The following is a 25,632-nucleotide window of genomic DNA, read 5'->3' as shown; positions in this document are numbered from 1 at the left end:
ACCTGTTTAACTGGGGATATCTATATATATATATATATATATATATATGTACTGGGGGGCGAGATATCTTAAGTCATTAGAGCGCGAATTTACTGTCCGGAAGGTCCGTGGTCAGATCCCTACCTCTGCCTCTCGACGCTGTCTGTCTAGGCTTGGGCAACCGGGCAGTATCCCAGCCCTCGTGCTTCCTACGGGTGGCATAGCAGTTGGGCACCGAAACAGTGAGCTGTACGAAGCAGTTGGGCACCGAAACAGTGCTACAGCTGTACGATTTCTTTTATTCCGATTTCAGCGGTTGGTCCTATGCCAAAGCCGAGCACCACTTTCTTCAATGTGTCAAACTACTTTCACTCTACGGCGTTGAACTGCATGCAATTAAGGTGAGTGTAGAAAAATTGCATTATGTTTTTTCTGACTTGAAAGTGACATCTTGTAGAGGGATCGATAGTGCCCCTACTACAGTGAAGGGAGGACATCATCCGTCATTACCTGACATCAGGAAACTCTCCCCAAAAGCCACATGCTTCGGAGAGGTAAAAAAGGTTACGAATAATGTCTATGCCTGTGCCAACATCTGACGCAAACTGCAACACTGTTTGGTGGGAGCTGTTCGAGAGACACACAAAACTATTGGTTTGTCAATCACTTAACCACAATTCCCCTCCCCCTGAGTAACGCTCGAATGCTTTTTTGCTCGAACTCGCCATTCTAGCTGTGTCTGTTACAACTATTCGAAAGCAAGAGCTTTTTTATTCATTGAAGGAAAGAGCATCACTGATAAATATCTGGCTCTGTTCGTCTAGGACACTGCTGCATACGGGCTATTCCTTTGAAGTGTTCACAACAGCTATCCCCGTTATTCACTACCCAATGTCCAACTTCATCAAGAAGAGTTCGATCAAACATTCCGTTCCACTAGTGCTGTCCTGTATCGTGCCGTTTCTAACATCTTTTTACGATATCGATATATTCCCGTTTCATATCATTCAGTTTTGTCATTCCATCTAGGCTTTTGATACCTACTTTCCAAACACACGTGGACTGCAATCATTTCGTCTAATTTCTCGTGCGAAAAACGTCGCAAGACCGTCTGAGGATCCACAGAGCCATAATAGGCTTTCATGGAGGCACACCCTTTCTGGTTGTGATAACCACTGTAAGTTTGGTGCCCTCGTTTGTTTTTTCACCTCGCTTGTGTGAAGTTTTGTAATACCTGTGTGGAAGTTTCCATGGGTATATCCATTCGGAGAGATTTTCCAGAGGACCTTTCAAAGTGGGCACTTTTCTAATTATCTTTTTACCATCCGTGAACGCAGGGTGCTCCAGAGGATCCTTTGGGTTAACTTTCAGTTCTAACCCTAATAGGATACACTCGTGAACTCCATTCTGAGGCGCTAACTACTGGTCTTATGTAGGGCACCAGAGGACGAATGGTTTCACTCCGCTGTTTCCTCAAAGATAACTGCCTCGGGTTTTTCTATGCAAGGGGGCCGTTGATGAAAGAGCCTGCTTCCAGTGTGTGCGATCTAATTGCGGTTTGTGTATGTTGGGCGAAATGCTATTGAAAGCACTTCGGTATCCATATCGTCTTTTAACCACACCATAGGTTTCATTATTCCATGTTCACTGGCTGGCAATGCAAACCTGATCTTAGGCCTCATGCTTAAAACATCAAAGTCACTGTTAAGCCAACAATGGCATGCGTACACCTCATGCAACCAGTCGTCTTCACTTAGCCGAGGGAACATGGTCAATATATAATACAGGTGACACTAAAGCGGTGTACATATGGCGCTCCGTAGCAGCCATATGTATGAGCCTCACGCTATTTCAACGAGGTCATCCAGCGAGCCAAACGAAGATGGGATTGCACGGACGGAGACCTGTCCCAGGGCAGATGTCTCCAGTCGACCTGATTCTCCGCTAAGGCGAAGTATGGAAGGCTCCTGTTTCGATACAGCACACACAACGTAGGTCGCCACATGTAGAGTCGAACTGAATGGCATTTGAATCTCATATTAACTCAGAAACCGCGACTAGAAACTTGTCATACCAGAGTAGGACGGTTGTTGCTCTCATCTGCACACGTGAGGTACGGCAGGACAACAAAGTGTCCCAGAGACCAACAAGTCATATCCAAAGTGTCAGAGTAGCTGCGCGACACAGAAATTGATGTCATATGCTGCATAATCTGGTATCCGTTGTTTGGTATGGACAGTCGGGGTGATCTGATTTGCCAGCGGTTGGTTTTAGGCTTAAAGTAGGTAGAGGCGCGATAGTGTCTATGGTATGTGAACGGGGTAAACTCGAAGTCTGTATAAACGGATTTTTATATCCGTCTGCGAAACCACTTGAGCGGTCTACTGTTAAAGTTTGCAGATTTTGCGTCACGGAGCAGCCAAGATACTTAGGATTTTCGAATTACTGAAATTGTATTTCGGTAAGCAGCCGTGAATAAGTGAGCAAAATGTGTTCGGGTTGTTCGGGCTTGAATATATATATATAGTGAACATTATAGATTTTATTTATAAAAGTCTACCAAGTTGCCGTAGTTAAGTGAGTAGACACAATGGCCGTTATCTGCTGTGAAGCGGATTGTTTTGGCAGCTGGTTTCATTTACCGTACACGGTAAGGTTGTGCATTCCATCTGACTGCAACATAAGTTGTTGCTTCTAAAGTCGATCGCAAACTCTGGAAACTTATTAAAAGTCCGTACGTTTCATGTTGATCAAGAGTGAAAAACAGTCGACAGTTTCTTGAATGCTGTGTTTAGGACGTAAGGGCTTTCACAAGGCAGTGGGAAGATATGGGATTTTGTTCCGGTCCTTGTTCCCTCAAAAGTCTGACCCACGGGGAAGTGGGAGATGTGGGGTTTTGTTTGGTGACCCCGCCCCTAGCTTCTGACTAAAAAAGCCGGCCCGTGAAACAGCGGGCAGTAGAGGACCCTGGTCGGGGCTGGTGACTTAGTAGTTTGACCTGCTTGGCTGCAGGGGATGCCCCAATGCGAGGACGCAGTGATTAAGGCATTAGTGTCTCAGTCCTGATTAGGCTGCACGCAGCAAATGCCTTCTGATCAACACCGAACTCTGGTTTTGAAAGCATTCCGATCATATTGAATGATGGGGTGGCGGTCACGGTCAACCGCTGGGCGATGAGAGTGGTTTTAAGGTGGTTTAGGACCGACCTTTTCTAACCCGTCCTTCCTCGGGTAAGGCAGCATCACTACTACATGCTGGTCATCTGGGGGAACACATTACTGCTTTCATACTCCTATCGCACACCGCATCGATTTTCTTGTTCTAACAGTTCTTGTCATCATGTCTCCGTGCGCTGTTGGTCATCTTTTGGGGTCGTTCCTCTAAAGTTGTGCATCCATAAAAGGGACCTCCAAATGGAGTTCACTTGAAAGTATGATAACTCTGCCATATACCTGATGAGCCCCAAGAAGGTTGTGTCGAAGAGTTTTCAGCGACCTTATGAGTAGCGTATTACGTCTTTTACATACTTTTTCCCGCTTCTCAGGTTTACTTTCGCCTTCTTTTTCTAAACTGAGCTTTTTTTATGCTGAGAATTCTTGGTCCTCTCACATCTGCCTTCGGATTGTAAAATCAAGCTGTCACATATAATAAATTTATCTATCTATACGTTTACGTGTAAAGGGAGTCCATCATCTACTTAATCCTATGGTTTACCTGTAATTTCCTCATAAGGAACGAATTTTCTTATCACACATCCAGTTTTTACGACCGTGAATGTGGGGATAGACCAGGTTATTACGAAAATTAACGGGAATCCTGTCCAACTCCGAATACGCCCATCTACTGAGGGTCTATTGTATGGATCCTCTGGCCATATGACCACCACGGTAGATTTGCCGAACGCGTTTTCAGATCTAGCTTAGGGACACGTTTGAATTGAATCCATCGATCCCCAATGCTTGTGCATCCGAGCTTTAACGGAAATATTTTGCCACACATCATTGTGACCGTTCTTCATGATTTAGCTTCCTTTGATGTCTTCTCACTATTCCTCACGATGACCGGAATGGACTGCTTCGGGGCAACTTTGCAACTATAATTTTACTTCTGTGCGTAACGCTAATTACATGGTTGCTGCCATCGTACGCGAATATTTGATTTATTTGTCACCAACAAGGATCACCCTGGTTTTTGTTCAATTTCATGCAGTGAATCAATGTACACGAAGTGCTATCGGAATCACCGAGATTTCCTTGAATCTCTCTGACATCCTACTACTTCGGACAATGAAATTAGGCACGGTGAACCCATCTCAGCTGATGGAGTGTTTAACTGTGGTCCAGCTAAATCAGTCTGTCGCGAATATTCTACCTGAGTAGTGCGGATGTCCCCAAAAGCAACCCGGATGGTCGTGCAGAAAAACGCACCGATCTGTGTCGTTTGTGACTGGAATTCACGTCTCCGTCGTGCTTTTGGTTAAATGTCTTGCATTTTCTGCCACAAACTTCTGTCATTACTGTGGGTTGGCAGATTTCATTTTCTCAGATGTATGCAAGACAGTTGTCCGCATAGACCCTTGTCCTTAAAAGGCCACGGATATGTTTGACAGGATTAAAATCCAAATTGTAAGCGGGCCAATTCGTGATCTGCTCCGTAGCTAACAACCATCACACTGCCAAAATGGATACTGCGTAGCGCTTACGTGCTTCGTTGAAAAATCGGGAACCACGGCCGTTGCGTTGGGATCGCAAGGATGGGTTAGGCATCCCATGTACCTGTGAGGGAATCTGAATTTTCAACGGTTTTTCCTGTCTGCACATCGAACCACCAAAATAACACCTAAGTCAAACGCGACTTCTCTTTTTCTTTCCCTTTGCCATGCCAGTGGCACGGTAGTCTATCAGAACAAACAAGACCCCAGGAGGTTAGATTCGTGACTCACCTAGTTCACTCTGGTGTTTGCGCTTCAGACGTACTTACTACTTCAGTGCGAGATGACTTAGCGGTTAGAGGGCAGATTGACTGACCGGAAGGTCCGTGCTTCGAGCCCGACCCCTCCCTGTCGGATTTCCCTGTCTAGGCTTGGGTGACCCAGCAGTATCCCAGCTCTCATGTTTCCTTTGAGTGACAGCAGTTAGATACCGGAATGGTGTTACGGCTTAACGATTTTTTACTACGTTCGCGTTAAAGCCAAAACATTTGGATGGCTCCCAGTCGTCTCTTCCTTTCGGTTTGCCAGAAATACTTTCCTCCCTCTGAGTTTATCGGCCAGGAAGACGTGATTAATGTTTGTCAATCACTGTACTCGCTGATACCCGTGCTGTTATTTAGTTCTGAGGCTTTGCAGGTCATCAGCTGACCCTACTCATGCTCAGACACTGTCTGTCGGCCTTGAGTATCTTTTTCCCAAAGCAGTAGTCGAGCGAGTTCCGTATTTTTTGACCAGAAGTTCTCAGTGTTCATTAACTCTGCGTGGTTTCGACGGTATTTTGAATCTCCCGGGCACAACACTCGCGATAAACTGGGTTGGACTTTCATCTGGCGTAATAATGGGTATGGCCATCGTCGTGTCATTTTCCTCCATTCAAAAAAGAAGGGAATTCCAAGAACGAAAGAGTTAACAGCACTCCACAGTCCAAGGACCTGAAGCAGATGATTGCAGCTATCGCCTAACCCTTACTATTCGGGTACAAGCAATTGAGTGTCGTGAGGTCCAGTAACTCTGCATATTGAGCTTGCACTAGCCCTATTCCACATTTTTACTGGACTCGGATAACCTTGCTTGTGGTTCTTAACGATGGTGGGTGCGTTCGTTTGAATGGCAACAGCAGTTGTGAGGTTGTTAGTTTTGTGCACGGAACTCTGGTTGTGTATCAGCTTCAGCGCATAGGATCAGGCAGGAGAAACTAGTTGTCAGCGAAACCGTGAAACCACTGTCTAGAAAGATGAGTGAGGTGTTTCGAAGGGTGATCGAGCTGGTCTCTTGTAATGTGGCGTATGAAGTGAAATATAATATCCAGTTATCTGTCAGGGGAAGAATCCAGGTGCGAAATATTTGTTCTGAGGCACAAAGGGTCCCCGGGTTAGGAAGCCTGATGTTTGGTCCTCGACAGAAGGCGGAGGAGCTTCGGCAAACTGGCTATCAATAAAATATGAAACAAAATAATCGCTCAGTTGTGACACCTTTTCGGTTCCTAGATGCCGTACCACCCGAAGGAATTACAATCACTGAGACATTGCTATGATGCTGAAGTTTGGATGGAAGCAGTTTGCATGCTGGGGTTCGCTTCGAACCACGGACCTTCTGCTCACTCATTTCGCGCTTCGACCACTGAACTACCTCGAGCACCTTCGCCTTGCGTGCAGCGAAGAAAAAATACATTCAAAACAGGGAGTCCTAACGCTAATTCGAATTTTCAGAAAAGGTGGCGGACATTACTCAAAAGTCGCCATGACGTTATCCTGTTGGTTGTGTGTCCTAAGTGTCCTTGGGCTTATCCTGCACAGAGACACGATAATATTTCACTTACAGCAACTGAATTTGATTGTTGTTGACTTAGAAGCTACCACGGACTCCGTAGATAATCGGAGGCTGTATCATATGTATTTCGTATAAATTCTTGTCTTACCTCACACCACTGTACGCTAATTCCATCGTCCATTAACCTCGCACCTGAGTTCACTACCTCCAGCGGTTCCATGCGCGACCACTTTCTTCTCTCTTTTCAACTTTGTCATGGGTGTGATCCTTGTTAACTCTTAGCCTTTGAAACCTCTGGGGTTGCAGTGTTCTCCAATCATGGGGCACAGAGATAACGTGTCGTTCAGTGGACCTAGTCCAATCAAAACGAAACAAAAACACCAAATAAGCCGGACAGTTGGTGTCTCACGATTTGAAGGGGATTGATGTTCAACAGATTAAACATTCTATCCAAAGTGCATTGTAGGGCTTAACCTGGGCTTCGGAGAGATCGTCGCTGAGTCAGCCTTCATTGCTTCTTTGTTCAATCAAGTGATGATTCGCTATCCTGTCATCAGGCTGATGTGAGCACCCGTTCACATTAGATGGATTTTTCGGTTTCATTCTGCCCCTTTCTCAACAACCGTGTAGTTCTCTCTAGATGCATGGGCATTTTCAAACCATTCTTTAATTTTTATACATTCAGGCAGCGGAGTATTAGAAGCTGGCAGTGATGTTCAGAGCTTCATCATAAGCTATTCATTTTATTAAATCCTAGCTAACGGGTTTCATGTTCGAGTGGAAGAGATATCTATCGTTTTCCTTCAGATGTTATCTCTTCAGTGTTGTTTGTATATCTTTTCCATGCTTGTCCAAACTCAGCATCTTCCCCATCGTTTAATCGAGACACTCGTCATGGACTGGCTTCTTCAGCGTTCGCCTACAGCGTCGGTGTTTGCAGCCTTGGCATTGTATTATACTGGGGTCAAGTACGCCTATCCTTGTTCCGTTGGGCTCAGATTGCCGAGATTAGCACACGCCATGTGTTTTGCCGTGTCGTGGTAAAACAGGTGAGTGAGCATTCTTCGGTGTTTTCAAGTATGTGCTTGCAACAGGATAAGTTGCTGGGTGATGGAATGAGTGTGTGGTGGACAAAGTATTGCGCTGAATTTTCTTTTTCACGGTACATCTCTTCGCCTTTCTGTTTTCCAACTTACTGACTGGATGCGACACTTCAAGAACACCGATCATTCCGCGAAGAAGGCACGTCTGATAGTTTACAAATTCGAATTCACTTCACCCAAGCTTTCGGTCCGATTTCATCGATCTTGTGTGGACCAACACCGATTCTTTCGGTAAGTTTTGTCTGCAGAATTACGCTCTCACTCGGTACCACAAAACGTTCCTTTATCCGTCATCAGTAACCCACAGTAGATCACATCTTTCACCGAGATTCTGCGACTCACTGTTCGGTATTATGGTAATGAACTTATCGTCGCGACAACAACGTTATCCTGAACAGAAATATATTTTGGTAAATAACGGTGCTTAAGGGCTATGCAGCTGTGTAGAACAGTGACCATTCAAGGAACGAAAAGAAGGGAAGAAGGGGTGAGACAACAACCTTCACATTCGTGGGTAAAATGATCATGGTCAATTGTGCTATTGATTTTACCTCAAATTTCATTTGGTCTTCGTCAACGATTCTAATTGAATCGTAACATGCACCAGGTTTTCAGTGGTCAAATGGACACTAGGGAATAGATTTTTTCTCCACTCAACCCATGACCATAAGCCAGAAGATCTTTCGCCTCGACGACAACTATTTATGTTTTATTCAGGTCAGATATTCACACGCATTTATGTTATTTGGCCTTTGTATGATCTTAACCCATGATTCTGGCTACAACATCGTCTGTTTTGGCTATGCGCAAAACTTTGTGACTTGATCCAATTCATTCCTAATCTCCACCGTACATGCAGAAGACAATTCATTTGGGTCGTTTGCTTGTTCGCTGAGCTGGGCGATTTGATTGGAAATGTTTCGTCACCAGTCGTGACATCATCAGTGTGTTATTGAGGAGCGTAGTGGTGCGTAGCAGTGGATTAGTGGTTTTGCGTTAACTAGTGTTACGTGTGTGTTAATATACGTGCTGCTAGCCAGGGTTCACCTTTGATCGCGATTAATTGTTCGGTCGGGTGATTCCATTGGTTGCCCTGTTATCCTATGTCCTCATTCGCCGATGCCCACGTGACCTTTGAGCTTGGCATCCCCTGCCGTCGTAATCTGGTCGATGCTACAGTCATTCCGAGTTCCGACTTGTGACCCTTATTGATTTTACTCCAAGGAGTTCCTTGTTTCTTTGTTTGTAAATCCAATATTCGGTCCTCTTTGAATGCTCAGGTTGAGATGTTGGTCTTTTGCACGTCGAGGTGCGTAAATCGAATCCAGTTCGATGCACCGGTTGATCGAATCTGCCATGGAGTACCATGCTTCCAGGTATTCTCTTCTGTGTCTCATGTCTCCGTATGCCAAAATTTTTGTAATTTTGATTCAAAGCGTCAAGTGTCCACCTGATGAATAACAGTGTGGGTGAATGTGCGTGTATGGCTGTTTTTACAGGCCCCCTCCCTCAACTTAAAAATTCGCTGCTGTCATGTGAACACGCAGTCTGTGTGCGCTTCTTTTTTTATGGATTTTCTACACCTGACTCCGGTGTCTCTAGTTAGGAGGTTCTTTTTAGACGTTGTTAATCGTAAGTTACTCATTGGATAAGTGTGGGCATCGAATGCCTAAGACTACTTCCCTTAAATAAACCTTCAAACAATAACAGCTCGCGACAAGAAAGGATTTTCCTTATAGGAGCCGTTCACTGTAGAAAAACCCTCTTCGAAAAAGGAAATGCTCCAATGATGCCAACACTCCTCAGTGAGAAGTTCTGCAGGGCCTGACATTCAGTCAGGTCTGCATGATTTGGGCCTGTCAACAATGATGGCTTTGTCAATTTGTCCACTGAAACAGAGCTTGTCGTATCGTCAGTCCAGGATGACCATTGGATGATATTCGCGCTGCATCCGCTGGCAAGTCTGTTGTCGCTGTGACGTAAAGGATGTAGTGGGCAATGACTACAGGGGAATATGCAAATACACTTGGGGTGTAAACTATCCGAACTTTTAGTTTCTCTTGGAAGACTCATCTTTTATTGTCCTTTATAATCTCACCAGCTGTTTATCGTGTATTCATTTATATTTGTTTTACCCGCAGGCTTAACATACGAACAGCGCATGCTTCGGACACCTCACCAGCTGCGCTGTCTTCAGAACCCCCAAGTCTTTTCGAACCTTTATCGTCGGAGGAAAGGCCGTCCTCTGTTGGAGCTGAGTCCACAGCTGTGATTAGAGAACATCGCCACTCTTCTTCAGGGCGTTTGCCCTTCAAACGCAGAGGTATTCATCAGTCTTCTGAGCGGTTTATAAAACGCATGCGCTGTGCTGGTTAGCTTAGGCAACATATTTACCCACCTGCCATCACTTTGGGTGTGGCCGTCAACTAGCCTCTGTTAGTGTATGCAGCACTCAGTTGCAATAGCCGGCCAATCAATGCTTAATGATGATATGAGATTTGGTGATATTCAATAGAGATTCCGTTTCATCGAGGAAACTATCGTACTCTGAGAAACGGAGGAGCACTGCACAGTTCACTGTTGGGAATCATCAGTAGTACGCATTTCACGAGACTCAGAGTCTTGAACCCCGGCCCGTAGTTGAATGTCTAGCCGTTTGGCCACGAGCGGCTGATCAGTAGTGTTATTAGCTCTCACTTAGAACATAGCGCTACTAAGTACACTGCTGATCAGCTGATCATGACCAAACTGTTTAGTGTTCAACCACTAGCCGGAAAGATGCGAGTACTATCATTCCCGAAGTTTCGTGAGACGCCCACTGTTGATGATTCCCAACAAGGATGAAATTGGTGTACAGTGCTTCTCGGCTCTTCAGCATAGACTGGCTTCACTGACAAGAAGAAATCTGTATTGAATTAATGTTTAGTAATATATCGAACTATTGTAGATGAACAGCCATCTGGTCTACAACCAAATGTGTGATTTAGTTCGTAGTTCGTAGTTCACGTATATATGTTTGTCAAAACTTATTTCCGTTAGCCTCCCAAGTAAACACCTGGTTGGTACACGCAAGTGTTTGATATTCGTAGGTGTGCCTACATAGGTATTGATTAAACTCACTGGAATGTCTTAGTCAGTTTTCTTGATAGTTTGTCCAGTCTGCGAAGTTTTATCGGAATGATTTTGGCGAACGAGGAGAGCTGTGCACTTTGACAAAGTCGATTCTTGGGATATGGAAAAAACGCACAGCTTTCATTTTGTTTATCCTAAATCGATGCCCACCGTTACCCAGGCGATTTTTATGACGTACAGTAGGCCACGTTGGAATCTCGAAAAGTGAACACGAGACTTTTGGCATTCGAAATCTTTCTTTTACCCCGCTACAGTAAAAACACCACATTGGAATGCAATTCGTCACTAAAGCGATTCGACCAGTTGACGGTCATTCCAAAATGACCGATGTCACTTACACTGACTCCCTGCTATCTCGCGGCGTTACCAGGTTTTTATTGGCTTGATCCGATTAGATCAATAGTCAGGCTTGGTAGTCGTTGGGCACACAGTTACGGTACGAACTGAGAGTACCAACATCCGGTACCCGTCAGATTTTTTGATGACCTCCGTTGAGTTCATACCATAGATATTATAGTGCCATATTATATTTTCCAGATAAATTTATATTTTAGTCATTTTATTCTGGTATAGCTAGATAACATGTCCACTAATCGCCACTAACCGGTGAATTCGCGGTCGAATTTTTCGAGGTCACTGTTGAGTACAAAGGGTTTATAAAAACTACTGCTTCGAAGCAGTGGAAATCTCGCGAGAATTCTTACCACCGAGGAACATTTAAAATTTTCATCTTTCGGTGTTCGGGTCATTTGATTTTTGTGAAGGATAAACACGAGACAACACAACTCTCAACGGGAATGGAGATAACTGGTCGATACACTGAACAGTTACATTTATGAAGGATGGAACAGTCACTAACTGCGAGCATATCCCGCATTCTGCCGATGTTTTTGTGTGAAGGCCTGTGTATTGTCGGCGGTAACGATGATGACAGCTGAGAAACAAACAACAATTAACAGTGACCTAGATCTCATCTCGAAAACACTGGAACCGGTGTATAGGTGTACTACGAAAAGGGTTCAATAACCGCTTTTACGCTTCAGACGGTTAGTGTTCTTGAAGGAAGGCTGCACGAAACATTCTGGGAACCTCACCACTTGTGTTTTATAGGAGTCATAATGCCACTATCTCTATTATGACAGCTCCTGTCATGACTAGCCCGAAGCAGATGGTAACTCTATGTGGGTCGGCAGTTAGGGTGCCGGCAGGTTTGTCTTTTGGGTGCAGTCTTAGTTTTTTTATTGTTCCTAGGTGTGGATAATCTGGTTCTACCTCAGACCGTTTGCTTCTAGCCAGCTGTGTGGCGAAAGGATGCCACAGTAAATCTGTCGAAAGTGTGTAGAATAAAAATTCGACGATAAGAAGCATGATAGCTTTCGGAGGCCACATCACTGCAACCGCAACCTACCTGCTACTCAGTCCTGTCCTTGTTTGCAAGTGTTGCCAATTCTCAATCTCTGACAGTGCCGAACCCTTTAGTCTTCGATGGAGACGAACTCTCAACCAGTTCCTCTCGAAACTATATTCACTGTCGATTATTGATCATATTTACTGTGTTCGTCACCTATAGGAGTCCATTGTGCAGGCAGTTCGCCTCAACCTGGTTGAACGCATCGCCTTTTCATATATCCACAGCGGTTTATCGGGATCCGTCTGAATTGAGCTCCAGGCAGCTCAGTGTTGATCTCCGCAGACTTCCTTTTCAACCAACTGGGTTCGAATCCCTTCATAAATGCTTTCCGACCGGATGCCAGCTACCATCTTAAACAGGTGTATACATTCATTTGAAAATCAATTTGGTTTTTTATGAGAGATTCAACTGAATCTCTCGTTTATAATATTCTACGGCTGAACGTGCTGCACACAGGCCTCCTCATGTTTCAGTTGGCACGATATTCCAGATATCGCAGTATATTTTCATAAAGGAAACTATTCACAAGGTTGCTGAAAACTCTTCGACAGCCCACTACTGGTTTCGCCCTTCTTGGGGCTCATCAGGCTCATCTCGTGAAAAACAAATTGATTTGCAAATAGGTGTGTTTGTCGAAATCAGTCCAATTTGGGTTAAAGTAGAGCGTAAAGTTGACAGAAACTCGGGGAATGCGCCTACCTGATGAGCCTCAAGAAGGGCGAAACCGGTTGTCGGCTGTCAAAGAGTTTTCAGCAATTTTGTGAGTAGTTTCCTTTATGAAGTGTATACATGTTTTTCGTCACAGAAGAAGAAAAAGGATGCTTTCAAAAAATAACAACCGGGCTTGGATAGACGCATTCCCAATCCGAAAGTCCGAAGTTGAGAGTAGGTGGAAATATGTTGGAATGGCGCATAATCACAATGGCGGCGTTGTTATTGACTCGCGGAAGAAATCCAGAGTTCTAATGTCCGCTGGTCGTTCTCTAATCTTTTAATGGGTTGCGAGTAACCCAACAACTACATGCCTGGTAATTTTCATCCACAAGCCTGACCTTGGAACCTATCGACAACGCACAAATGGGTAGTTCTCAACACATGGGGTCGGATGCCTAAGGGACGCGATAATGGTAATCGCATTTTTTAGCCAGGTAACTTTTTTTCATCAGTGATTCTTCTGGTACTCCGCAGGTACAGTATTGATGATAAATGGATTCATCTGTCTCCGACTTCCAAACTAAATATGTTTCCCATTGGGCTACCCGAAGCCAGCGGAGGTAAAACATATGCTCTACGCCAGTACCGTTGTTTCCTTGCATCCATTTTGACAGATTTCCAAGATCTAGTGCGAATCAACAAGCTAGCGTGAACAGATAAACTGACTCGTTTGTCTATTGGCGTCGCTTCACAATCGTTTGTTTTTCTCGTCCACACACAGTTTTACCAAATGTCCTTTCTTGTCATACACAGTAGTACGTTTGTGCCGATTAAGGGAAACGGAAAGAACTAGGGACAACGGCACGTTTAGTTTATTCTTATCCACCAGTGACCTGAAAATTAGTACGGCACTGGATTCAAGCAGTGTTTGTTTATCTTTCCAGTCACGTGCGATTGTCCTCGCAGGTTTATTTTCACAGGTTTATTTGTCCATCGTCCTTACTAGATTTTAGTACGGCACCGCTAGCGCGCCGGTCGACAATGGTTTATCGAATACACTTTCTGTCTCATTCCGCCCTCACGTTTTTCTGTGGACGCCCTAACGTAACGTAGTCAAATTTCCGCCTTTGAATATCTCATGACCCTTGTTATACTTGCTTTTTGCTGGTTCCTCTCATACTTTATTTTTCAACACGTTAGAAAAAAGACTCTTTCGACAAGATGTGAGTTTTGAATCGATCGCGTTTGTCAACAGCTGTTGGGTGTGTTTGTTTGACTTGTGTAGAGCGAAATAAGCCACTGGTTCAATCTGTGTCAATGTCGAGGTGGACGTTGAAGTGACAAGAACGATATTTGGGATGTACGCGGATTTCGAAAAGCCTTCTGTTATTCTCGTGGTTGCCTGTCTTGGTCAGCAGCCATCGACATCTGGGTCCCAAGGTTTACACCTTCAACCTGAATAGGAAACTGAATTTTCTTCGTAAGACAAGACAAGAGGTTTCTCCATTCACAATGCACTAGCGAGTTTTCAAACGAACGTTTCAGCAGTTTTGTAAGGAAGTGTACAAATGCTTACGCATAGGCGTACGAATTTGCCTATTTGCCAAACAGGGACCGAGTCGCATGCTCATAAGTGTACGGGGAATCTCGGGCCAGTCTGCTCATCTTCCAAATTCACGCACAAATACAGTGAGTAGGTTAGTGGCAAGAATGAAAGATTTGATTATGAAAAAGGTAACACCCAGACTAGGCAACTGTGTTATAAAATGATTGAATGGCAGTTCTTCAGCAGTACGTCTCCTGCACTTTCATGATGAGGCAACTCAGTGGATAGCTAAACTCGGAAGCATTTGGGCACTTGCGCCAAGGGACATCTCTGGATGATCGATCGTTGGGGAGAGCGGTAGTTATAAGTCATCCAGATATTGGCCACGTCTAAGTGTAAACACAATCTCAGCTCGCTTACTTCCGTTCAGCTTGAGAGAAATACTTTAAAACCATGACTATGCCGAATTGATATCCTGGTGGAAAAGTCTAAAATCACGGATTGCAGAACCAGTCCTGCCACTGGGGGTGTCGTCGGCGTTTTTATCACAATTCTTGAACTGTCAACATGTAGGGAGTCCGTGTAAAGTGTCAAGGGAACAAGTAACTGAACGGTCCCCTGATGCATACCACTCTCATTTTCAATCGTAGTCGATTTTCTGCCTCCATTGTGTACATACTGTGTACGTCAAATTGATAGAGTAGGTCCATGCCGTCCCCCCTCCGGAGAACAGGGCTGGACTGAAAGTTTATAATACAGATGTGGACACTTTCTTCGTCTAAATGTATTGGTTTGATGAATCAGAGGGCTGTCCAGTTGTCTGATCAGTTGCGTCAACAGGAAGGTTTTTACTTGGACGTTTACTGGAGAATTGAACCGAGACCACTTTGGTGTGCTCGTTATTCCGACTTCTCCGTATGTGCATCCCTCAAGCTACATGCCCGAAAAGAAACTCGTTCTGAATGCCACTCTTTTCGGAAATTTATGCCTCCCTCAAAGTTTCTCCCTTATTTGATTGTTTTGTCTGATGACAGTATTGACGCTCCCAGTGACGCAGTGGCCTCTTTGAATCCTTGTTCATAAATCACTTTTGCAATAGGTTGGTCCTTGAAACGTATTCACTTGCAATATTATGTCATTTGCGTGAAGGCTTTGCTACGATCCGACTCGGCGAAAAGTGCGATGCTGCAGCTTAAACCAGTCTGTATTCATCTGCCAGTGCAAATTTGACAAATCCATGTGGTTTTTGGTCAGAGTTTTGCTTACATCTTTATCTCTTCTCAGTTAACCAGTGTGGACCAATTAAACATATGTGGACGAAATTTCTTTGTCTTAATCGTCTTCTACCGCTCACTTCTCCATTCCAGGCTCTAGCTGGTTGTTCTGCTGGCGTCCTCGTGACAAGCTTGAAGAGTCGCCTGTTCGACCCGCATCCGTACAGTCCACTTCCCGTGATACTGCGGCAACGGTAAGCGTGACATAATATGCTGTGGCCCAGGAGTCAGTTCGGAAAAATATGGTTTTGTTGAGGAAAAGTAGCGGCATTTCACAAATGTGCAACCATCATTGTTGACCGTCGTTCTGGACCCCGCATTGATGGTTCGATTACCGTAAATTCTGATTGGTTACTTCCCGACCTAAAGTTGCCACTTTGCCGTGGTGGTCGGCCTTGAGTGATGCAATGATCCCGCGGATTACACTGACTGGCACTTCGTTCCACCAACAAACTCAGATGCGCTAGCCATCGCCGTCTCCTTGGCTGGGGACTCCGAGACGCGAAACATCAATGGTCGGAGACACGTCACACATATCCCATTCGCGAACCACTAATGGCGCTCGTGCATCTAAGCCATTTCCTTCAATATATGGCTCCCTTCGTAATCTCCCCAACTAAATGTCTACTGACAACCCTAAATTTACGCATCACTTATTAGCAGCTGCCACCTACAATGCTCAGCTACCTACCTCATCTTTGCAAATTATCGGTGAACGAAACTGTGGCAGCTCTAACCACTGTATGACAAGTATGCGGTTCTTACAGCTGCTGTTGATGGTGATTGGTCATTCAGTTTGTTTGCGTCAGCCAACTGTTGTTTGTTTGCAGTGCCTGGATTGTTTTCCTGTGTCAGTTTCTAAAACAAACGGCTCTCAGAGGCTTGATGGTCGCAGCTTGAACTCACCTCCGTTCATGTGTAATGCACCGGTGGTGCAACGTGTTGCCGTCACAGCAGGTTCCTCCTCGTCGTTTATCCCACACTGCAGACCTCTATAAATTTTTTGCTTTACTCAGTCTTTTGTGGACTATAATCCTAGTAAGTGCCATCAAGTGGTACCTGAAAGCCGCGACTTGTCTGCAATAATCCCGTTAAGATCTGACTGAGGATGAGAACTCGTTCGGTTTCTTCTTTCACCTACCCCTTGTTCGGGGGAATCGGATACTGAGGTAGCGCTGTAGAAGAATCTCCAGTGAATTCTCTCAGTCTTTTTGTTGCTTCTAAATGTTAGGAAGTTTCGCGGCGCTGCAACATCAGCTCTGGTTGCTCTCCGGAATAACAGTACAGATCCGCAGGTCTCTGATGCATTTGTCCACGTGAGATTATGTTTGCCCATCGTCGGATGCTTCAGTGATCTTCCTGCAATATCACTCATAGTCGTCTGTTCGTGGTAAATTGGCGCGAGATGGCTCAAGTGGTTAGAGCACGAATTTACTGACCGACAGGTCCGTTGTTCGATCCCGATCTCTACCTCTCTGCTTCTCCCGTCCAGGCTTCGGGCAACCTGGCAGTATCCCAGCCTCCGTGCTTCCTTCGGATAGCGTGGCAGTTAGGCTCCGAAAGGGTGTTACAGCTGAGTGGCTGAATTGCATTAGATTTTTGTAATGTACTACTCATTAGGTTGCTGAAAATCCATCGACAGCCCACGGCCGGTTTCGCCCTTCTTGGGGCTCATCAGGTAGGCGCAGTCCCCGGGTTTCCGTCAAACTTATGTTCTACTTGCATTAGATTTTCCTTCGCAAGACATTACTGTAAGTAGATGAGAGCTCTTGACAGCCTACTTATCTTAGCAGCCGCTTATCTTGCGGCTCATAAGGTAGATTTAACCCGCGAATTTCCATCATTCTCGTGTCGTAGCTGAATGGGTTTTCTTCACCCATAAACAAGTGTAATGCATATAAATTGCAATGGTTCCGGATTTTTTTTGCCTCAGTTTTCGATCATTCCGAGTTTCTTGACACTAATTTAGTTGTTTCACATGGACCTAATTCAAAATGAATTTTTAACCGAACATTCTCACGCAGTGAATTATGTCGATTGCTTTTACCACGGCCAATTTCCGATCGGATCCGTTTATTTTACCCTTGTTGCTAGTTTTTTTTCAAACCGTCATCTAGCTGAATTGTAGCTGTAGCAACGCGTAACGCACGACAACTCGTTACTATTGTTGTCACGTGAACACGTCGCACAAAATGTTACCGTCATTTGTTATTCAGCTTTATATCCGCTGACCGGGGCCCAATTCGATTGGTTTGGCTTCTGTTTTAAACGAAGCCCATCAGAATGGAAAAAGGCAACTCTTCAGGTTTTCCTAGGTGCTAATAGTTAAGTGAATGGAATTAGAGTTTGTTCTGGCCCTAATGTCTTTTTCTCGGCGACAGCCAAGGGTCTGTCAATAGCATAGCTCACTGCTGACTAGGTTTCCTTGTCAACTGGTACTGGGTTGCGGTAAGACCAACTCAGGTATGAATACTGTTCGGTGCTGAGTGAGCCTGTATCGCAGGTCCCTGACTTATTATCATGGCTTTTCACCGGGCTTACTTGGCAAGTTTTCCCTTCAGACCAAATTTCCGGATGATTCAGACGACCAAAACAGTTAATCCTGAGAACGACACAGTTATAAGATTTTCATAATCAAAAATGATGAGCCCAATCTAAACAGATGTTTCTAACGAGAGAGCAGAAGTTTTTAGGAAATGGCTAAGAAATTCCGACATCCGTGTGAACTTGGTGACAAACCTGCGACACAGCCTCACAGCCTTGTTACCATTGAATTGCTTTCCTTGCTGCCAAACACCTCAACCAGGCTAAAAAAAAGCTGTGTGCGGATTGCGCACTGCTGTGAAAGTAAAATGTCGGAAAAATCGGAATGTTTCATAGGTGGTCCTGGCGACCCATCCATAGCGCTTTGCGAAGCCAGTTTTCAAATACTTACCCTTGTGCGTATTGTAACGGCAGCTTCTAAATGTGGATTTAACAGTCGTGAAACAAAGGTACACGAAGGACTGTACCCAATTGATTTCAACGAGCTTACTGTTGGAATGGGTACGAAATGTAATGGTGACTCTAGCTAGCAACCTGGACTGTCAAAACTCTTAGAAGTGTCTATTAGGTGGTTATGCCGCACGATTTTATCAGCATAGCCTGCAGATGACATGTATGTCCGGAATCCCACACCAAAATCACCTCACTGCTCGCTATCAGGCGCTGCAACTGCCAACGTGTCTAGGTCACACCGAATCGCTTACATTAAGGCTAGCTCCGGTTTGTTGAAAATATGATCATGTTCCAGTATACGCATATTGCCAGTTGCCAATAGCTCGTTCAGGTGTCCGATTTTTCAAAATGTTGCATGCACTTTAAATGCGACACGCTATGCATGTGTTTTTTTACTTGTTTTTGGCTGTTTAGTAAACTTTCTGTATCCTTCAAGAACGGTGAAAACGCTAGTTTGGGAGTATCAGTTCGAGAACTTAACTCAGGCGTTACCTTTATCGTTCAGCTGTAACACCCTTCTGGTGCCTAACTGCCATGCCACCAGAAGGAAGCACGAGGGCTGGGATAATGCCAGGTTGCCCAAGCCTAGACAGGGGAAGTCGAGAGGCAGAGGTCGGGTTCGAACCACGGACCTTCCGGTCAGTAAATTCGCGCTCTTAACCAATTGAGCCATCTCGCCGTTATCCTTAGCACATTTATGGTCTGAAGATTGACATTCTGCACTTCAGTTGGTCCAGCTATTGCGAAAAAAACTTGATTGTCGTGTGATATGCCGCAAGTTACATATGACAACATAGCACCAAAAAGGTCACAGCCCATACCCTGGATCAATGCAGCTGCAAAAGTCCGAAATGAAATCTTGAAAATACGCTGTGACCGCAAAGTGACTTAATCTCAATTTAGGGTCGAGCGAATCGTATGTCCTCTAGGCAATTCGCTGCATGAGAGAACGATTCTGCCTGATCTCTCCAGAAAGGCATTACCGCATTTACACATGCTGATCTTCGGTTGATCGTTCTTTCGTGTGGGCGTATTCTATCGAATTAAAGACCTAAGTAAGTGAACTGGAACAAACCCTTCTTTCACTTCAGGATTCTTCGGTAAAGTGGGACCAGTACACACTATTCGACAAATCCCTGAAAATACAAATTGTTTGAACCATGAGCTTTTCTGGTCGTTTGAATCCAAATTCTTTGCAGGGGCAAGCCCCCCAGGCCTTATTTCCGAACATTCTTCAGCCGCAGAAGCAAAATCTACAGCAGTTAGCGGAGATGGGGCAAAACAGATCTATGACTGCCTGGAAGTTATGGGTGATAATAACGAATCAAGCGCCCTCCGCACTGTTAGAGGGGTTATCCACCATGTGTACAGGTTATGACACTCTAGTCCTACTTGGTCAGTGTGACAACAAAGCAAGCTGATTTCGCTATCCAAAGCGCAACTTATTCGGATTGCTTCATTCCAGATTCGACTTTACCGTATTGTGTTTCTTTATTGTAGATTCCTAGATGTGTCGCTGTGAACTGCTCTCCCGATCCTGATAGCCCATCGCCATGGGTACGCGCCTGTTCGACGTCAGTATCCGGCAATTCTCCTCAGCCTGAGTATGTTTCGTTGTACATCTGTAAGATCTGTTACTTCTTTTTATAATTTGTCTCAGTTAGCCTCCCCATCACCACTATCATGTGTTCTCACATTTTTCATACTTGTTTCTCTCGTTCCAGCCCAGCTATTGCTAACCGTTCGAACGGAACCGCCCCACGAGGTCCTGCTGACACGCTAAAACCGCCCTGCTCATTAGGGCAACAAACAGAGCTGCTTTCACATTCTAGCCGTCCAAACCATATATATCCGGACCTTGTCCCCATCTTAGCTGTCAATCGTGCTGTCGTCAATGAACGACGGGTAGGTCATGATTAGATGTCCTACTGGCCTTGACATCAAGTATTGTTTCGAACGCTCACATTTTATTCTCCTACATTTTCGGCCGTTTTGGTATCAGAAGACCTATGGTAGAAGACCTATCCCAACTTGGAAGGTTTGTCACTGCGATATCTTTTTAGTAAAACTCGAGGCTGTGCTACACTATCACTGCTAATGCTTCCATACAGGGGAACGGCTAATTTGAAAGGTTGTCAAGTACCCACTCTAGGTTGAAAACACCCTTGGGACACACGGAATTCGTTTTCATTGAGGCCCTCCATTCATTCATTGATCTTATCTTGAGTGCACCCTACACCATTGGAATTACGAGACTGATCAATGTGCTCATAACGCACTTCATATTTTTCTTCCGTAGGGACAAGCCTGTCACCAGAATATCTGTTTGGATGAAAAGAACCAGGTGAATTCATTGTGTCTGGATGTGGACTCGTTTGATGCGTAGCGGCCGTACAACCAGTGAGGATTGCATGCGCCTGATGTACCCCATTCATACATGTGAAGTATAGGGCGCAACTTCCATACTGGATAATGAACTCACCCAACTGACGAAATAATTTTATAGATAGGAATCGCTAAAACAGCTTTCGTCACTCTCTGACATCTATGATGTGTTGGTGCGATCTCGGTTTGCCTGATAATGCAATACATAATCCCTTATAGACCGGACCAGTTCTCTGTGTGCTCAGAACGCACAGAAAACCTTGACTACCGGTGTGCCGATGGGGGACGTGGTTCCTGTGAGTGCGAGGAATCAGTGATGCACAAGTGGTTAGAGGGCAAATTTACTGACCGGAAAGTCTTGGTTCGAACCCGACGTCTGCTTACCGGCTTTCTCTGTCTGGTCTTGGGCAACCTGACAGTATCCCAGCCCTCGTTCTTCCTTCTGGTGATGTGGCAGTGAGGTTCCGAGGAGTTTTCTACGACTGAATGATGATTGATTTAAGGTCTCCCCAGATATTTTTGGACTTTCCTTGCTGTAATAGTGTTGTTCTTGAAATCCAAACTTCTTATATCATCCCAATTGTCAACGAAGATCGCTTTGAATCTATCTGATAAGTGTAACCGGATTCTTTCTATTCACACTTTATCACACTGTGGTCAGCCGCGCGGAGAGTTTTAAGGTAGACGGCGCAACTCCCTCCAAAAAGCTGTAGGTCGCGGGGTTTTGTCAAAAAATGTCATTTAACCCCAACTTTCTCCCTGCAGAATTCAAGTCGACGGTCTATCACTCTCACACAGGAATCAGTCGTCTCCTCACCTGCAGAGCGCTGTGAACCCCGTCGCTGTTCGTCTGCCCTTAGCCGACCACCACCGCGACCAAGGATACCGCCCGTACGTCGTTCAACTCTCGGACAGGGTGTTATGGATAACCATCGATCAGAAAATGCAGTAAGTTTGTTCAGACGCTAGAACCGAGCTGATGGCACACTAGTTCGGGATACCAATGACTCCGAACACACCCAGGCAATCTGACTAGAAACTGAAAGCACAGCTTCACCGATTAAGGGCAGGGTGGATCACTGGTGTTCCGTCTCGAAAACGGATCTGATCAATATCACCAAACCTTTCGTAGTCTTTTTTTCTCTTCTACCTAATCGTAAGACGTCCACCGTCTGAGGTGTTATCAGTGATATGTGATTACTGATTCTTGAGTCATTAGTTTATGGGAGACTATTTGTTCAATCTGGATAGCTCTTAACGTTTCAAGACTAGCATTGTTCGTTCGACCAATCTTTGAATGATGCGGTTCAGTATTCCCGCCAACATACCAGGCACTACGCCTTTCTTTTAGCGTCGAAATGAGTTCGAAGTCAAAGTACCTTAGGATGCCTTACATGCGCATATACTAAATGTGTCTCTTGGTTTAGTTTGTACAGCGAATTGTGAGAAATTTACTACAGCCTGACAATAGAATGCTTTCCATGGGGTCAAAGAAATATGAGACTTTCTTATCGTGCAATATCCATTCCTAGAGTACAACGGATACGGCAACTCGATGCATTTGATAATTCTTGACTGGATAGCAGAGGTGGACGATGGACAAAGTGTGGTTCTTTGATTGCCTTCTGGAAAATCTGCTACACAAAGCAGGACGGAGGAATGCACCCGGTTGCTCATAGATTGCTCTACTCTATTGCATATAAAAGTGCAATAATAGTTTTGTCTTGCGTATTAGTCTGTGTGTAACGATTCGTGTACGGTGGCAGACCAGCAGTGTAGCTGGCTTGCACTTAGAGGGGATATGGCACGAAAACTCTTCCATTTGGCGGTTCGTATCACTTGGTCTGTCGTTTAATAATTCCTCAAGCAAACACTTATCGGATGAAAGACTTGTAAGATGGTTTCCTTGGCGAGCAGATTTTGTATCGTTTGCAGATAGCTGGAAGCTCGTGGTTTGATCAAGCAGACGATTCAGTCGAGACTGGAAAGCGCCATACTACTTTATTCTCCTCGTTGTGAATCACTAACAGTGTAGGTCTCACTAGAGTTCGACCTTCGGTTTCATTGTCGAACCCGACCTCTGCCTCTCTACTTTCCCTGTCTAGGCTTGCGCAACCTGGCAGTATCCCAGCCCTCGTGCTTTCGGGTAGCATGGCAGCTAAGCACCGGAAGGATGTTACAGCTGAGGTTTTTTTTATTCATTGTCGAACATGGTGGCTGATCAGCAGTACGAATAGCTTGCACTACGTACTAGCCATTAATGATCTGCTCACAAAAGGAAACATCCGTTGCTTTGTAGTGATTCTAGGGTAGACCGAATCATCTTTGGCTTTGTAGCCCTACTTGGAAAGGTACCTTATTACAACTATTCAGTAGTTTGTCATGGTCGTTTATCGACAAAATAATCAGCTATAAAGAATGGGTAATGGACTGTAACGTTGCTGAATTCACCATATTGTTGTACTTAAACTGGCTGAAGCCATTGAGTAACGTCCAGTAGTCATTATCTTTGATGCGATGTGGAACCTGATTAGGTCACACGCTATGACGAGTACGGCCGGTCAAACACGAAGGATCTTCAAAGGATCAGCATTTAGAAACACACGTTCATTGTGTGTTTGATATTCGGTTCATTTTGACAGCTTTTTTGGTAGTTTCCAATCTGTCTACTTTGAACCTTAGAAATGAAAGTGGTTAGGGGGGAGATATCCGGGATTTACGGGGAAGTAGAGATCTGCTGCAAAAGGTTTATCTAAATATCAGCTTTATGCTGAATACTAAAGTGACGTGAAACTTCATCACGAAAGTTGATGAGTTCTGATGACTTTATACTGTTTTACCCATCTGCTTAATCGTGTGTGGATCTTTTGACTGTATTGCGGGTTTTGCCATGGTTACATTTACGTTAGAAGTGTGTCAGTGCTCGAAACATTTGCGTGGAGATTTCGAAGTTGTTTCCTTCTTTCGCATCTTATTGGTTGGTCTTTGTGAGTAATACTTTGTTCTCTGTGTTTGATTAGTCTGGTGTCTGAAATCAGCCAATGCTGTTCTGTTTTGCAAATAACACTCAACCGCAACGCCTAAGCGGTTTATGTTCCTTGAGCTATTCGGTGTGTTAGACAAAAAACTCTAGACGCGAGGCTCATTCGCCACGCCATACGGTATTTCACTATTTTAGACCGAACGGGCTCAGTAACAAGTGATCCTTTACCGTAAGTCCTTTGCTTTACCGATCGCCTTCTTGTATCAGTACCATGCCTAAACACAACTGGCAGTCGCCCATCCGAGGGGTGGAGAAGTAGGGGAAAAGACCATAAAATATAACACAACTCGTGCTGAGTTTGTCCCACTTTTACTGTCCTTGTCCTTCGCATCTAACTTAAGCCAGCTGTTTAGGGAAGTCGTGCCGGATATATAAAACCTTTGTTGTATGTCGCCATGTCTGAAAAGGAGTTCACGAACTCAGTTTGGCACCAAACCCGCGATTAGTCGCACTGTAAACAGGCAAATCCCAGCCACTTTCAGCCACAACTGGCCCTCAACGAGAGGAACTGTGGCCTATTACTGGAAGACTGCATCACCAAAAGTACTTTTCCATACGGTAGTTTGAATCTTTCACACTCTTGACGTGCTGTTCGATTATTCTCTACCCGCTTCCTAGCCACCACCACCACCGTCGGTTCTGGCAGTCACAAAGACCAACTGTAGACTTGGCACACGGCAAGTTCCGCTAGTTCATACCCACACTTCCGTATTTACTCCGACTGGCCAGTTGGTTCGTCTTCCGAGCCAGAGTCCAACCACTTCGCACCACTCAAACGATGCCGCGAGTTCCTCGGTACGTTCGTTTTAATTTGGGTTGAGGTTATTTCCCGGTCGCAGTGCTTGAGCACATGCTGTTTATTTGTGTATCCAAATGTCACAACTTCCACCTAAGATCCCGGAATTTGTTATGCATGTCTCATCTTGGTGCATCAAATTTCCACGGGGCTGGTGAGAGTTGGATTCAGTGCTTTATCATCTCGTAGCTTCCCTTTTTGAGAGCAATGAAATGCTTACAGGGAAAGGTCTAAACGTCTCCTAATGTGGATACTCCCACTTCTGGAGTTGCGTACATTGTCCTACTCTGGATAAAGTATTTGTCGCTCACAACTATGATCTTTTTTTCGGATAGAATGATGGTTTTTGGGTGCTCAAGCTATTCGGCCCTGGTAGCAAAGTGCATCCATTAATGCCCGGATGTTTCGCTTCTCGCATATATCCAATTAAGGTGGGATACATGAAGTTGGCCGTGAGCAAACCAACGAGGGAACGCCGGCGTGAATGGCAACCAACCTAACATCATAAACGAGAGATTTAGCTGGGTTCCAAGTGAGTCTCTCGAAAGAACCAAATTAGTTTGCAGATGAGTGTATATTGGCAACCAACCTGTTTAGGTTCCACATCTGCACCCTTCGCTGCCAATTGACTTAACAGTGTCTTTGCAACATGAGGTGCTCTTTGAGATCGCTTGTTTCTTTGCATGTAGGCGTTGTTGTATGCTGGTAGACTTTAAGAAACCGTGCTGAGTTGACATGTGACGGTGTGGTTGTCAATCCACGTAGGATCATTAGAAAAAACCGGGGTGGGGGTGGGAGTGGAAATCCCAACCTGACCAAAGGTCACAGCAT

The 25,632-nt window shown here is 44.9% G+C and overlaps 2 protein-coding genes across 2 annotated transcripts in view; one reads left to right on the top strand and one right to left on the bottom strand.

The window, feature by feature from the left end:
• Nucleotides 1-25,632, top strand: part of T265_09913 (hypothetical protein) — a gene marked incomplete at both ends in the record, with an annotated part of 47,715 nt that overhangs the window by 19,945 nt on the left and 2,138 nt on the right. The window contains 10 exons of the mRNA XM_009176129.1: nucleotides 293-380; nucleotides 1,009-1,156; nucleotides 7,322-7,509; nucleotides 7,679-7,794; nucleotides 9,705-9,886; nucleotides 15,674-15,774; nucleotides 20,078-20,181; nucleotides 20,302-20,482; nucleotides 21,728-21,910; nucleotides 24,624-24,800. Coding sequence (XP_009174393.1) covers nucleotides 293-380; nucleotides 1,009-1,156; nucleotides 7,322-7,509; nucleotides 7,679-7,794; nucleotides 9,705-9,886; nucleotides 15,674-15,774; nucleotides 20,078-20,181; nucleotides 20,302-20,482; nucleotides 21,728-21,910; nucleotides 24,624-24,800 — 1,468 coding nt within the window. The remainder of the gene's footprint in view (nucleotides 1-292; nucleotides 381-1,008; nucleotides 1,157-7,321; nucleotides 7,510-7,678; nucleotides 7,795-9,704; nucleotides 9,887-15,673; nucleotides 15,775-20,077; nucleotides 20,182-20,301; nucleotides 20,483-21,727; nucleotides 21,911-24,623; nucleotides 24,801-25,632) is intronic.
• Nucleotides 1,821-2,006, bottom strand: T265_09912 (hypothetical protein; the record flags this gene model as incomplete). The annotated part of the gene is made up of 1 exon (XM_009176128.1): nucleotides 1,821-2,006. One exon carries the CDS (start codon nucleotides 2,004-2,006, stop codon nucleotides 1,821-1,823), a length of 186 nt encoding a protein of 61 aa, XP_009174392.1.

Source organism: Opisthorchis viverrini (assembly GCF_000715545.1).
Source record: "Opisthorchis viverrini unplaced genomic scaffold opera_v5_318, whole genome shotgun sequence".
NCBI classification, from domain to species: domain Eukaryota; kingdom Metazoa; phylum Platyhelminthes; class Trematoda; order Opisthorchiida; family Opisthorchiidae; genus Opisthorchis; species Opisthorchis viverrini.
This window is presented reverse-complemented; position numbering and strand designations above follow the sequence as displayed.